Genomic DNA, 15217 nt, shown 5'->3' with positions numbered 1-15217 from the left:
GGGATTTCCTCCAGGCAGAGCAGCATTCATACATGAATCACAGCCAGTTGTCACTGCTGGTCAGGTAATGGTGCTGAGCGCTGGGGAAAGGCAGGGCAGGCAGCAACTGCTCGGGGAGATATGGGGTTGTGTGGAAGTCCTCCCTGCCGAGGAGCAGAAGCTTTGGAGAATGGGAACACATAAAAAGAGGTGCTGTGAGTTACCAGGAAAAGAAAGGAATTAAGTGTGTTATACATAGAAACAGGTGCATCATTTTATAACTCAGAAGCTGGTTTTGCAGGTTGCATGACTTCTTGAAAACGCGAAGTAGGGCACTATCTGAAATTGCGCAGCCTGGTGTGACTGACAGCTGACCATCTGTCCCCACGGGCTTTCCAATCAGGAGAGCATTGCTTTTACTGAGAGCAGGCGGTCTACGTGGTGGAGGTTTTAGTAAGTGAATTAGATGAACCTTCCGACTTTTCAGCCTGAGGTAAATGCAGACTGAATGAAAAAAGGAGGCAAGTTAATGTGAGTGGATTAAATCCTTTAATTTCACATGTTTTCTGCGTAAGTTGAAGTGAGGCTGACTGTAAAAGGCTGGTGTGGTCTTTAGTGTCCCTAGTTGAGAGACGCGGTGTTCCCAGTAGCACTGGTAACCTCCCGGTTTGCTCTGTCACGGCATCTCAAGTATTAGACACACCGTAGAGAATAAAATCTCACAGCTAACTCCTGTCATCCTCTTATGGGTGGAGAGTGGGCATACTCACTAAGGGAGGAGGAGAAGGGAGCCAGAGGCAGGGAAGCTGGTGGGGAGCGGGCGCTGAACATGCTTCCCAGGGGATGCTCGGTGTCATACATCTCCATCCTGGGGCAGGGGACTACCTGCCTTTAAAGAAATGAATCAAGTGCCCAAAATTATGCTGCAAACTGTCAGTGACGCACAAACTGGTCAGGCTCCAGATAGCTCCTGTCCCTCGGCTTTAGCTAGAAATCACTCCCCCCCGCACAGATCTATAGATGCGTGCCCTCAGATCTATAGATGCACATAACCAGAGCAAAGGGCAACTGCTCTTGAAACATTGCAGACCCTGTTCTGCAAATAAGTCTGTGCACATGGGCTTCCTACATCTGTGTGAAGCTCCCCTGCCTTCACTCGAGCCCTGCACAGGGCTTGGGGGCGTCCTGGCCTCCCTCCTCCCAGCTGGGCTTTCAGCTTTCCCTGACAGTGAGCTAGCTCCGTGCTGCCAAGTGCACATGGACAAAATGCTCTGGTTCGAAACATGGCATAAAAGTGCTAGTAATGCTTGGACTGCTGCTGGATTTTTTCCCTTTGTATAGGATATGAAAAAAAAAAAAAAAAGAGAGATTTTTAGCCCTGTAAGATTAAACAGTCATCATGGTTTTAAGGTCTTAATCTGCCGGCATGCAGACTGCTGGCTGATAAGTCTCCGAGTCTGAGTGTAATTGGATGCAGCATCGGATTCAGTTGTGTGGGCTTTCCTGGGGCTTTTTGTTTGTTTGTTTGTTTTTAACTTGCTGTGGAGTTGAAGCAATCTGGCCCTGGAAATGCATTTGGGTGTGAAGCTGTAACGCCACACGTTTCCCCCAGTCAGTATTTTGGCAGCACCTAGCTGGAGACCACCACTCAGGGAGGGAGGGGTGAAGGCTGGTGAGTGTATGAATTCGGGCTATTGTTCGAGGCACACATCTGCCTTAAGAAATCGCACGGCACAGGCCGTTACTTATTCAGATGCAGAAGCTCCTTCCGTCCCACAAGCCGGCCCATTCAAGTCACATGCCAGAGGTCTCGGCAGAATGGGCTGCAGCTGCTTCAAATCTGCTGTCTAACATCAGAAGCAGTTGGACAAACTGTGCCGTGCTGACGACAGTCAGGCTCCCAGGCGCCGAGGAAGACAGGGAAAAGATTTGGGATCCCAGCGCTATGTTCTCGGAGGATCTGTGGCTGGAAAATGAGAAAACCTGTGCCGTTGTTCACAAGTCGAAGCGAGGAAGGAAGCGCCAAGAGCTCCTGGCCGTGGCCCTGGGGGTGAAGGTGGGAGTCAAGGGGGCACTTTTGTGGCAACCTCTGAAACTCTTTGCCTATTCACAGATCACCTCCTTGGTCAGAAGAGCAGCCTTAACTCAAAACGACAACCATTTCAACTATGAAAAAGCACACAATTTTAAGGTAAGCACAACTTCCTATTATTTTCAGCTAAAGAATTCTTGGTTTGATGCCTTGCATTTTATTTTTTGCTGTGATGGAGTTTTCATGCACCCACCTATACCACCTCTGAGAAAAGAGTTGGAAAAAACCTTTTTCTTTCTACTTTAAGTTCCCCTGACTGCATTCTTAATACGCTTTTACATAGGCTGGTAATCCAAATAACGGTTTTGTTACTAACTACACTACCTGATGGCAGTTTACCTTTTTTTTTCTCGGATTCAGTTTCTTTTTTGTTCAGAAAAAAAAAAGTACTTCATATTGATTGTCTTTATCTTAAAGTACATCTGGTTTTAAATGAGAAAAAGGGCCCTTTTCAGAATCTGGCTACTGTCAGAAGTCAGTAGCATTTTACCAGCAAACATTTTGGACCATTTCTGTTTGCAGAAGATGTTGAGGGAGCTGGGGTGCTCCCTAACAATAAAGCGGAGCACAGCAGTGGTATTGTCTCCCAGCTTTTGTTCCACCACCATATGCTAAGGAAATGCCCCCAGAGTCCCACTGAGCTGTGGGGTCTGAGCTTGTGTTTGCTGGTCATACTAAACCAAATAGCTGGACAAACACAGGGATGTTTAAATGGACGATCTTTTTCCTGTCTTATACACTAAAAATCAGATTCTTAGATGCTTTTTTTCCCCAAGTGCTGTGTCTGGCATGCTGCAGCAGGGAAGTGACTCAGCTTTGGAATGGACCTTCCAGGCAGCTTGTGCTAAGATGTTTTGCCAGAAGAACTGTGCTGGTTTCAGACTATGCCAGCCAGTTACCGTATCTAATGTTGTCAAATTGCGGTTTGATGGTTATCAGGATGGATACAGAGAGAATAAGAGGCAGTAACAAGACAAGAAAGGAATGCATCTCAGTTTACTTAATTCTCCTTGAGGATGCTGATCTGGGTCACTGTCAGAATAGTTCAACTCATTAGCAGAAGAAGAATTTCCTGATATTCATCTCAGGCCTGTCAAAAAAGGAGAAGCGCTGATTAAAATGATTTCACTGATTTCCGGGTTTAGCAAAAAAAGCTTCACTTCTTGTTTTTCTACATATTCTGTCATGCAGACATTGCTCTCCTCTGTACCGCTTCTGCTGTACTTGGTAAATCAATAATTAAATATTAGTGAGCAAAGCAAATAATAGCATCGCTTTTATCATTCTCCTTCCTTGACCCAGACTACAGAAAAGTCAGTATTTATCTCACTGATCAGCACTGAAGGAAATAGGGGAAATACTTTGCGTTTTCTTGCTTGATTAAACCAGCTTTCGTTCTTTCTGGGTTTTGCCCTCATTATCATTTTAATATCAAAACTATTTTAGTTTAAATAGAAAATATTTTCTCATGACTGAGACTTTTTTCCACTTTGACCCATGCATTCTTTCCTCTTCAAAATTCCCCTTGTTTTGGCTTTGATTTATAATTGGACATGTGCCCAGTTAACTTTGTGTTTGCACAATCTAGCTTTTGTACAGTCTCTGTTCTTTTCTGTTTCAAAAGAGTCATAGTTTAACTGAAAAATCACATTATTTAAATATATACGTATTCAAAAGCTTGACAGGATAAAATTATTGTTTTATCCTAGTCAAGACAATAAAAAACTTAAGGAAGAAACATTTTAAAAAATTACTGTCCAGAAAGGCCAGTCAAAAGTGTTACATTTACTTAATGAAAAAATAGGCTCACTATGCAAATACAGTTACTTTTCCGAAGGAATATATTAGGACATGTCTAGTTGTTGAACAAAAAGTGTGGATAGAATGCTTAGAGTAAAATATTTAGATTTAAAAGACAGCTAAATTCAGGTCTAGTATCTTTAGTATATTCCATATTCATTACATAAAAGGATTAAGAAATTATTTCAAAGAGAAAGAATGGCTTTATGGGTCTTGGGGCAAAATTCCTAATGGCTTTTGACAGCACTCAGGCTATGATGATATGGGATTAATCTGAAGGAGAACGCTATTTTTCAGACGTTCAAAGAGTTGTCTTTCCCTTTTCTAGATGAATACTGATGTGTATTGTACCATTCTGCTCAGTTCACAGGGACAAAGGTTACATGTCACAGTGTCCATCATAATCTTGTCATAGGCAATTCGCCATGAACAAACAGACACTCTTTAGCTCTTGTCCTTTAGCCATGAAGATTCTTCAAAATGAAGGGCACATTTTTAGTGAAGCTGAAGAGATTTTTGTAGATCTTAAAGATCGTATGTCCTGGAAGAGCAAAGGCAACTGCCTTTACTCCACCAGGTCTCTTCCCGTAAGAAAAAATAGACTCAAGGCATAAATTGAGAGCAAGGATGGCTCTCCCTCCATGCTTTCCAAGCTAATGCAAAAATTAAAAAGGAGCATTGGAGTTTGAAGCATGAGGGCACCAGGTTATGCTTTTCTGAGCATCCGTGCTTTGTCACTCAGCTTCTCTTCCAAATGTCAAGCCACTCAAGACAAATGAATAAAAAAAGGATTTAGTATCCAGACTGATTTGTTAAACTGGGTTCATCCTGAGCACGCAACACAGTCACATGGATTTAGGTTTGGAGCTGGCGTCTGTCTGGCGGGACAACTTTGCATAAGCCAGTGTAGACATACCGTAAGTCAGGAAAGAGAATAAATCTCTGAAGCCCTGTTTAGAAAAACACAGAGGTATTTCTGTAACCATGTGGGCGTCAGCCTAACTGGATCGGAAAGTCCTCTTGCATCTCACTAGGGTTAGGATTCAGCAGGCTCTTTGGGATGCGCTTTACCTGCCAACTTGAGCGGGGGCCCAGCTGGTGGTGAGGTCACCTCGTGCCCGAGGGCGGCAGCGTGGAGTTCGGGGATGCTCCATGTGTTTTGTTCTAGGCTGGGAATTCATGAGAGGGCCTCTGTGCTTCTTTCAGTGAGCAAATACAGCTGAATAATGTGCACTTACCACAATATTGTGCCTATTTGCTGCTATGGCATGGGCAAATCCCCTTTGCAGGCGGGCTGGGGGAGTCAGGGCAACTGATTACTGACAAGTCAGAAGATCTGCTGGGAGAAAGGAGGCTCTGGGATAAATTTCACATTGTGTTAATCACTGCAGACAAACACTGCTTCTGGGAGACAAAGGGGTTGTGGGAGACATTTTTTACAGACATCATGAAGTTTATGTGTATGTATTTAAACAAAAATAACAGCAGAGTCAGCTTTTCTTGCCCACAAAGAGCTCAGGTTCAGCAGGAGTCCACAGGGGAGTATAAATGCGCATGTATTCCAGGTGAAAGTCTGAAAAACCTCTTATTTTCTTTGGAGGCAAATAACAAAGTCTTCAAACCCAGTCAGACAAACAAAATTGCCTCAGAAACAGCACCATATAATGCCAGTAGAAATCACACGTTTCCATTCAAGGCAATTTTTAGTTTGTTTCTGTAATGTTGTTTAAGAGGGGTTTTTTTTGCCACTGTATTGGCACTTCTTAACTCTGGTATTAGTTCCCCTCTCTGCAAACATGGCTCAGACACAGACTAAAACTGAATGTGATAGCACCCGCAGGGAGAACTCTGAAACTTGGAAGCAAGGGCACCAGAGGACTGAAAGGCAAAGGTGGGAGAGAGCACAGGGAGGCAATAAGAAGAGACCCACAGTCTAATACTGGGTGAGATTGTCCAACAGAGAAGAAAAGATGAATTTAAGGAACAACGTTTCATTGACAGTGCTGGAAAACAAGGAAAGTGAAGAAGTTAGTAGTTAAACATTGTAGAAAAAAGATGAAAGACTGAAGAGAAGTATAGTATATAGTCTGAAACATCATGAATTTGCCTTATATGAAGAAATGCTTCCCTGTAAATTCTTCTTAAGAGCTGGAATTATGTGTTGACTGTCGCCCAAGAAGCCAAAACCTATGCTGTGTGTACACAGAGAGCTCTCTTGAGACTGCAGGATGGAGTAGGGACCAATAATAAACAGATCTTGATCATGTTTCCAAAAATCTAAGCTCAGACCATTTGTAATGATGTGGTTACAAAGAATGGGCAAAAACCTGAAAACCCATCTCAAAAACCTAAGACTTGATGTTACCTCTCCTTGTTTAGAATAGAGATGAGATCAATCTTGCAGGCAAAATTCACATTTATGATTCAGAAGTGCTGCATGCGAGCTTCAGGCTGCGTTCAAGTGTGTTTGTAAGAACAGACGTCATTAATTCTTTGAAATTAATAGCGAGCCATAAGAGACGTAGTTCAAAACTGCATCTTAAAGAGATTTTTTGCACCTTCATCTAGAAACTTTTAGAAGTCTCCCTTTCTCAGCTACAGATAGTGAATATTTCCCCGTATCAGCTTGACCCAAACCACCAAGACTAGCTTTTCACAGAGCATTTCAGTTGGGAACTTGCCATTTGAGCTAAAATGCAGACCCGTAAAAAATTGAAGTGAATGAATAAAGAGAGCTAAACCTTTGAGGACCACCGAGCTGCAGGGCACAGGGGAAGGGTGGGCACTCAGCGCTTCTCAGACGGAGCCTCAGTCAGCGTTGATGGCTGGTTCCCCTTGATGACAGCAGAGATCAAGGAATAATCAGCTACCATTTTCTAAATATGCCGCAGCTGAAATAAGCCTTATGTAAAGTGAGCCAGTAGGCCCCAAATATCCTAGCAACTGTGATGGCCTTCAAATGTGAAATGGTGCAGTTTTAAAAATCCCGAATGAGCTTTTACAGCCACTTTTCACAAGGTTAGCTTTTCTAAAGCTCTGCAAATCAGAAGATACAGTTAGCTATCTTCCCACAGCAGATGATTTTCATCCACAATTAAATGCAGGTGCAGACCTACTAATTATGTGGTTATCAGTCTAAAAATGGTAGAGATACAGGCATAATTAATTGTATCCGTAGCTTTGTATCCACTGAAGGTCACATAGAGCATGTGCCTGAAACTCAGTTCACCAGCTAATCTTAGGTATGACCATTTACTCCCACTAAAAGCCATGTCTGAAATTCACGCTACCCACCCTGCAAAATAAAAGATGTAATAAGAAAGAAGTATGTGTCTAAATCTATCTATCTAGCTCAAACTTTATTGCAAAGTGTTGTTTTGCAGACATACACATTTTTCTGAGAGGTAAAATACTATTTCAAGAAATAAATATGACCATTCAGACATTCCAGTTCTGACCTTTACTAGCAAAGTGGGGGAAGAATTACTACTGCTTTAAGCTTATTCACAGAATTATTGACTGTGGGTAGTTGGTTAGGAGTCATTTGTGGTCAGGCTCACAATTTTATCACTGAATCAGAAAGAGTGGTCTGTATTAAAATCACAATACTTCATTTTCTGAGGGAATGGACTCAAGAGTACAGGCTTGTTTGGGTGTGTTCCTGCAGACAAATGAGGTGAAAACATTAGCAAGACAAATGCTTGCCTTAAAACTTCACCAACTTTGTTTGAAAAGGGCAATGACCTTTTTTTTTACTTTATGAAAAGTAAAGAGCAGCTTTTCCCATCCCAGGGGATGGAAGTGGCCTTTCAGCTATCCACCCCATGGGTAAACGAGCAGAGAGAAGGAAAAGGAAGCATTAGCAGTTGGAGTGTGTATGATTTATGTTTTGCTAAGCTCAATTAAGGCTCTGGCCAGAACTAGCTCATACTACATCCACTCACACGGGTGTAGACCACGCTATTTACTCTTCTTTTCAATTAAAATGAAATACTTACTTTAGCAGAACATACGTCTTAAATAACAGGGTTTTCTGCCATAGCTTTTGGAAAAGCAGCAGAGGAAGCAATGATGGTGTGCAAAGCCTGGCGTGTGAGCCATGGGCTCATGTCAGTATGCAGGTTGTTTTATTCCTCCTTATTTACTGATGTGTGGACTGTAGCAAAATGAAGTTTGCTTTACTGAAAAAGAGCCTACCGATGTCTTTGCCCGATGTGAGTTCAGTTGACTTACTACAGTGGCAAAGGGTGTCGTTTGCTTTCATCACTAATGGATTCTAGCATGCAAAATCAGATCGTTACCCAGCCGCTGCCTGGAGTGGCTGCACAAAGCATTTGTTATCATCCCTGATAAAGATTTACAGCAATTGCCTCGAGTTTGGTTCAGTGTTGAAGGGCGTATAAATACACATGTAACACTATAGTCATAGCGTGCTCGAACCTGCCTGCTGCTTTGTAACATGGGCCTTGCACCAGATCTGTGGTCACACGGGTTTATGGGGAACCCAAACGTGGTGCATTCAGAGGGACTTTCTGTCACTTCATTTCCTCTACTTTAAAGTGATCTGTTGAAGAGCATTTGAATCATTCCCGTTTTGTTTGAACTAGTCAAATACAAGCACCGACTACAGTTTCTTGGATTGTTAGTTTTACTTTTTTCTCCTTTGACTAGTGAACCTGGTTTCTTGCCCTCCACTATAGCTAAAATGTCAGCTAGCAAAATCCATGTGTTTTCAGTACCGTGTACAGCCCAGGCCTCTGTTACGTTAAGCCTGTTGAAAGATAAACTTCAAGATCAAAGCAAATTTCTGTTCCCATGGTTTATTTCATCTAGACTTTTGAAAGATGTGGGCACTGCCTGCTGAAGATTTACTCCTACTGAGTCTTCTGTTGTTTATCCATTTCAGTTGTTCCATCTGTCAGACCGTCTGCCTCTTAATGACCCCATTTCTTTCCCCCCCACCCCCATTTGTATTACAGGTCCATACATTTCGAGGTCCGCACTGGTGTGAATACTGTGCCAACTTCATGTGGGGTCTCATTGCTCAGGGAGTGAGGTGTTCAGGTAACCCTTCTATATTTTCTCTTTCTCTTGAAATGCTCAGGTGTCCCTCCCATCCTCAGCCTGCATCCCCTGTGGGTGGGGGGATAGGGGTTACCTTACAGAACAAGGCAAGAATTCCTCCCATGCAAGTTAGAGTGATGTTGTTTTCCCCATTAGCTGGTTTAGAAATGAAGCCACCAGCCCTTGATTGCTGAGAGTGACATCCTTTCAGTAGTGCCTTGGTGTATATATTAAGAATTCTTCTTTATGGTGTCATTAAGTTATACCTGAATGTTTTTACATCTTAAGAAAAAAGCTCTGGAAATGGCAGAGCCAGACAGCAACTAGGCTTCATAACTCATCTTTTTGCCACCAATGGCTGAGAAGTGACTATGTCTGCAAAAAACTGTCACCTGTTTCCTATGAAAATACTATGCGTTGTTGCAAGCCTTAAGTAGCCCACCTTACAGGAAGGCAAGAAATACAACCTTCATTTTCCCAGAAGGATTAGTTTTCCGGTGCCTCTGTAATTGTATCAGCATTTTAATAGCATTTTAATTACTTTAAATTTGCTTGTTCTTCTGTGAAAAATAATCCATCTTGCAAAAGATGCAATAATCATCACATCACGAGCTTTTGGACTCAGGAAGTGAAATGGTATTTGGTGCATTTCAAATGGGATTTCATAGCTTCTTTCTACAGACCTTCAATCCCTTCCATATCTCAGCCGAATATCCTTCTGCCATAACCCTCCCTGCTCTGACCTCCAGCGTTCCTGGTCTCAGACTGGCACCAAACACATCTGCCCCCAACATCTGCCCTGCATGGATAGAGGAGGTGGTTGTTACCTAAAATTTAGACAGCCATTTGAAGGGTCGAAATACCTTTCACAAATGCAAAGTTTTAATAAGCGCAGTCTCAGTTAGTGCTGCATCTTGTCTGCCTGTAGATAAATAATGGTAACAGAAAGAATATGAGAAGCACATTAAAAAGAGGAAAGTTAATGGTAGTTTGCTTTTCAAGCCATTTGATCTGAAACACGAGTATGCAAAATCTGACCTCACTAATGCATAGAACTGTATTTTTTTCACATATATAAAATAATAAACTTACTAAAAGGCTTATTTATTTAGTATGGAACATAATACTCTCCCTCATTAAATTACCAGCATTAAACTCCAAATAGACAGATGCATTTGGATTTAACTACGCATGTTTGGAGAACATCACTGAAAACAATACAGCGAGATTCCTAACTGCAGCTGCTCACATTTGTTTAGATTTCGGAAAACAATCACTTATTATGCAGTAATAAGTGTAAGGAGAAACACACAAAAAACACCAATTCCATGAAAAGTGTAGGTGTCTTTGTACTGATGATGTGATTTTGCTTGATTAATATTTTATAGAGAATAATAGTGAAATGTGCTGCAAGTAATAGAGACAAGTTTACATTTTAAGTAGCTTGGGCAGAAAATCAACATGAAAAAACACCAAGTAACTTATTAGTGATGATACTGGACAAGTTAAATTAGCCCAAAAGGTACTGTCAGGGATGGGCATGACTGGGAAGGCATTAAAACAGGAATCAGAGTTATGCAAGATAATGTGACTTACAATGGTGGTGTTTGCTTTACTGAGGCTTAAAAATTCATTTGGCTAAATATTCGAATCTATGAGGAATTCTATTTGTGGAGATCAAGCGATGATGTCTAAGTTCATAGAAACCCACCTGTGCAACCAAGAGTAGCATTTGATTCTGGAATAAGACACCAAAAATCATTTGTAAAATGAATCACTTTTTTACATCATGTCTTTCACAGCATTTTATATGCCTACGCTGACCTACAGACTAAACTCAGGGGCACTTTAGTCAGCAGTGGAGTGATGAGACGGGGATGGGGAGGCTGCTGATGTGGCAGAGCCAAAATGTGACACTGCAGGAATGTGGAATCGGAAGGGAGACCCGCTAGCTCAAAGCACTGTCACAATTTGAATGCTCAGGTGAATCTTAGGTTCTTCGCCTTCTAGCAGTGCTAAGCCACAAGCTGGCCAGCAGAAGACGATCATTACTGTGCTAATTTTATAAAAGATGAGAGTAAATACTCAGAAGTTAATCCCATGTCCTTTCCAACACAACACCTAGAGCTACATGTCTGGCAGTGAACTGCCCCAGACTGCAGCAGTGGTCAGCTCCAGCTCAGTGGTGTGTGAAGGACCTTCAGAGCTTCTATAGCCTTTGTAACAGCTAAGCTGGAGTTCATTTTGCCCACCATAAGCTTTTTGCAGGACATTTCTATGATCCTCTTTCTCATCTCTATCTTATTTATTCTAGCTTTTCTGAGTGACGGGGAAGTCATACCCCTTGCTTGATGTGGCCCAAGGAAATAAATGGTTAGACAAGACCTATTGGCATTAGTATTAATTAATTAACCTGACTAACTTTGTTTACAGACTGTGGGTTGAACGTACATAAGCAGTGCTCCAAATACGTGCCCAACGACTGCCAGCCAGACCTCAAGAGGATAAAGCGAGTCTACTGCTGCGATCTCACCACACTGGTGAAAGCCCACAATACCCAGAGGCCAATGGTTGTGGATTCCTGCATTCGAGAGATCGAAGCGAGAGGTTTGTGTGCTTTGGAAAATAGCAGACACAATTAAATGGAGATGAATTAAGTGCTGAACTAGGACAGGGGAGTATGCTCATACACACTGAATAGAGGATGAGAGAAGGGTTTTTTTAGTGTAGGTGATACATTGCTTTGCATTAGCTAGCAAAATTAAATTATTACATTTCATAATGCAATTTCGTGAAATGGTTTCTGAAAACATGTCAAAACATGTATTATGTTACACTTCTGAAAGGGGTGAACTTTAAAGTGAACTTTAAGTTCATGTTTATGTGTCTTTTTTCATTATTTTATTTTACCATACCGAGGGACACTTCCCATTTCAGAGTAATCAGTTTAAATCAAATCCCTTATTAATAATCTTTCCGGACATTATGGGCAAGAGAACACAAGTGACTAGAAGTGATTCAGACAAGTGAGGTCCCAGGCTGTGGTGGTTTGTGGTATGTCACAAACCGCAGGGTTTCACATGATGCTCAGCTACTGACTGATGGATGCCATGGCTCAGGCAGCAATGTCTCAGCCAAACTCCAGCTTGTGGCAGGTTTTGCTACACAGTAGCATGCCAGATTGAAGAAATACCATATCCCCTCCAACACAACACGGTAATGATGGCATATTTTTGCTTTGGGTAGCAAACATGTAAGTCGTGCTGCGCAATAAGCCAAATTTCCTTGTTAGTCATAGCTTCAGCATGGAAATCTCATAATGTCGAATTCCTGGCATCACAGTAATCTGCATGGCAACACACTGGTACTAGCCAGAGGGATTTCAAAGCCACGCATCATCTACTGAAATGAATCAGAGATTTACAAGTAAATCCCCTGCACTGCTCCATAAAGCTCTACCAGGATTATATCATCATTGCAGGGATAAATAGAAAGAATAGTTTAGACAAAGAGAGAAGAGCTTTACTCCAGTGATGTAGCAGGAAGCTGCATTGCATTTGAGATCTAATCACTTACTTGTACATTTATTGATTAAGACAAAATCTGCTGCCTGCCCTCTGTTTTTTCAACATCTTTAAATTTCTTTCTTTAATTGCCATAGAACTATCTAAGATAACTGATTTTATTCTTAAGAAAACAAAGTGTATTGGATCTTTTAAGTAGGTTAGCACTCTGCATAGTCACAATAAGGAGCTCCGGGATGAAAGTATATAAGGTGTGTAACTCTGCTTGACTAGCTCTGCCTGCTCAGCTGGGCTGCCCTGCACATTTCATGTTGGTGTGGAGCGATGTGGGGAGAGTTGTACAAGTGAGCAGGTCTCTTGTGGTGCAAGAACTGTAGAAGGGATGTACCTAGGTGGAGAATAACGGTTTCCACTACATCTGTCAGCTGTGTAAAAGTAAAAACTGTGAACAAATGTGCTCGTAGGGAAAGGCAGTCTCTTACTTGCATTGCTATTTGTCATTAAGCAACTGGTAAAAGGAAAGGAGACCTCTAAAGCTTTATTAATTATAGCCAAATCCAGGAAAATCTCCCACATAAAATGAATAAATCAGGATAACATCACATGCCCCACCATTAGCAAATTGCAATATTTTCCTCTAACATCATCAAATGTGTACCTAACAAATTATCTAGATCCTTCCTTAAATGCCCCGAAGTTTCACATTACAATTAATATTTTGCTACACTTACTAGATCTGTTGTTCTTGCTTTATTGTTTTTAAGCCTGTTGGTAACTGAAGCAAACTTAACCAAGAACTTTTTTGTTTCAGGTTTAAAGTCAGAGGGCCTCTATAGAGTCTCAGGCTTCACTGAGCACATTGAAGATGTGAAAATGGCCTTTGATCGAGGTATACCTTTTTTAATCTTGCACAATTTTAACCTAAGGTTTCAGTTCTAGGACTTTTCAGTTCTTCTTTTGTTTACATCAGTACCGTGGTAATGAAACTGGCATGTAAGCAGAAGTACAGAAAGCAACCTGTCTTTTCTGACTTTCTACATGAATCTGTAGTGCTTTTCATAAGAACAAATCATATTTCAGAGTTGGAAGGAATAGCTAAACAGTAAGTAATGGCAGGCAGAAGGCCAAGTGCTCAGGGAACTGGATGATTGCTCAGCCAAGCAGTACAGCCTAGGCTCCTAGTTCAAGTACAAGCCTAGATAGTACCAGGGGAAAGTTCTTAGTCCTATCTTTAGTAGACTCAGTGGTTTACAATACAATAATCTGTTTATGTGTTTAAGAACCAGGAAGTTCAACTGGGAAGTCATTCTGCATGTAGCCTTGTAGAAAGCAGCATACCACTGTGCACATGATTGCATCTGCACAACAGATGAGAGGACCATTGGGGAGATTGGTTGTACAGCATATTGAAAAAAACAATAATTAAAACTCTGCCTGTTAATCCTTTAGACCTTCTAAACAGATTTAGCTGATTACCTTGTTTCTGGTTGTACACACAGTCGTGGCACACAGGACTAATTTTAAGTATATGTATATATGTATATATATACATATCAGTGAGTGCAGAATAGGGCCTTCATCAACAGAAAACACATTTTCAAGTACATTTAAGAAGTTACACAAATATTATTCTCCTTTCCTATAACGAGTGTTCTCCTTCCTACTTCATTTTTTCAGGAGGTCAAGGCAGAAAGTCAGCCTGTGGGTCAGGGTACCAACCGAAGGGGGTGCAGAGCCAGGAACAGGCATGGCCATGCTGCACCTGGAGACAGCTCTGATGTCGCTTCAGGCAGGGACTGGGGGCGCTGGGGACCCATGGCAGGAGGCTTGGAGGATCCCAGGGAGCCTAGGCAGGGCCAGCAGGGGCTATGGGTGGCACGTCTTACACTTACTGTGCCTGAATACGTTTTTGTTCGGACAGTTTATCATGCAGATGTCACTGGCAAAGGAAGTCCAAGTAGGAATTGCCAAAGTGACTGTTGTCATGCTATACCAAAATATCCTTCAAAAAATAGTATGTTTTAAAACGTGTTGGATGCTGCAGCTATGAACAAATGCATATACATGCATGGGTCAGCCACAGCTTCGGCAAAAGAGCTGCACAGTGATCTGACTGCTATCATAGAAAGATACATGTTGCAGATGTGCCACATGAAGCAGCGTTACTGAGAGAGTCACAGTCCCTGTAGGTACCACTCTGCAGGTAGATCTGGCCTGGTGAACCCTTTTGTTCTGCATGCTAATTCTCCGCTCAGCATACCAACCTGAATGCAACCCAGAAGGAGAAAGACAGGCTGAAGAGGGAAGAGTTTGAAGAGAGCAGATGGAAATTCATGTCTGAGCATGGCTTGAACAATGCCTTAGCTGTAGTTTCTTTGCAAATGCTTCAAACTATTGGAGCCATTTCAGTTTTACAGACAGCATATTTTATAATTGCCTGTACTCATGGCATAATCTGGTGGCAATACACACTTGAGTTAGACACACAGCAAGGAAGAAAGTGTGATTTACTGGCAAAGAAGACAGCAACTAGAAACAGGAAGAGTAAGGTCACTAGCAGTATTGGATTTCATAAGGAAAAAAACACGAATAAACATGGAAGCAGAGAAGGTAAGGACTGAGTTTGCATACATCTGCTGTGGGGAAAACTATTGGGCATAAGTTGATAAAAAGCTGTGTCTTATTTTTTCTTTTAACAATCTCATGAGGGAAAAGGGATAAGAAAGGAAAGAGAGTGTTGCCATGAATAATGCTAAAA

The 15217-nt window shown here is 41.8% G+C and overlaps 1 protein-coding gene across 1 annotated transcript in view; it reads left to right on the top strand.

Annotated features, from left to right (window-relative positions):
- The window catches only part of CHN2 (chimerin 2), a 166928-nt gene that overhangs the window by 139674 nt on the left and 12037 nt on the right, over window positions 1–15217 (top strand). Inside the window, exons 7-10 of the mRNA XM_065832038.2 lie at window positions 2093–2170; window positions 8851–8935; window positions 11369–11542; window positions 13271–13348. Coding sequence (XP_065688110.1) covers window positions 2093–2170; window positions 8851–8935; window positions 11369–11542; window positions 13271–13348 — 415 coding nt within the window. The remainder of the gene's footprint in view (window positions 1–2092; window positions 2171–8850; window positions 8936–11368; window positions 11543–13270; window positions 13349–15217) is intronic.

The sequence above is a fragment of the Patagioenas fasciata genome, chromosome 2 (genome assembly GCF_037038585.1).
Source record: "Patagioenas fasciata isolate bPatFas1 chromosome 2, bPatFas1.hap1, whole genome shotgun sequence".
Classification (NCBI taxonomy): Eukaryota; Metazoa; Chordata; class Aves; order Columbiformes; family Columbidae; genus Patagioenas; species Patagioenas fasciata.
The sequence above is the reverse complement of the archived record's forward strand: the minus strand, read 5'-3'. Positions and strand labels throughout refer to the sequence as shown.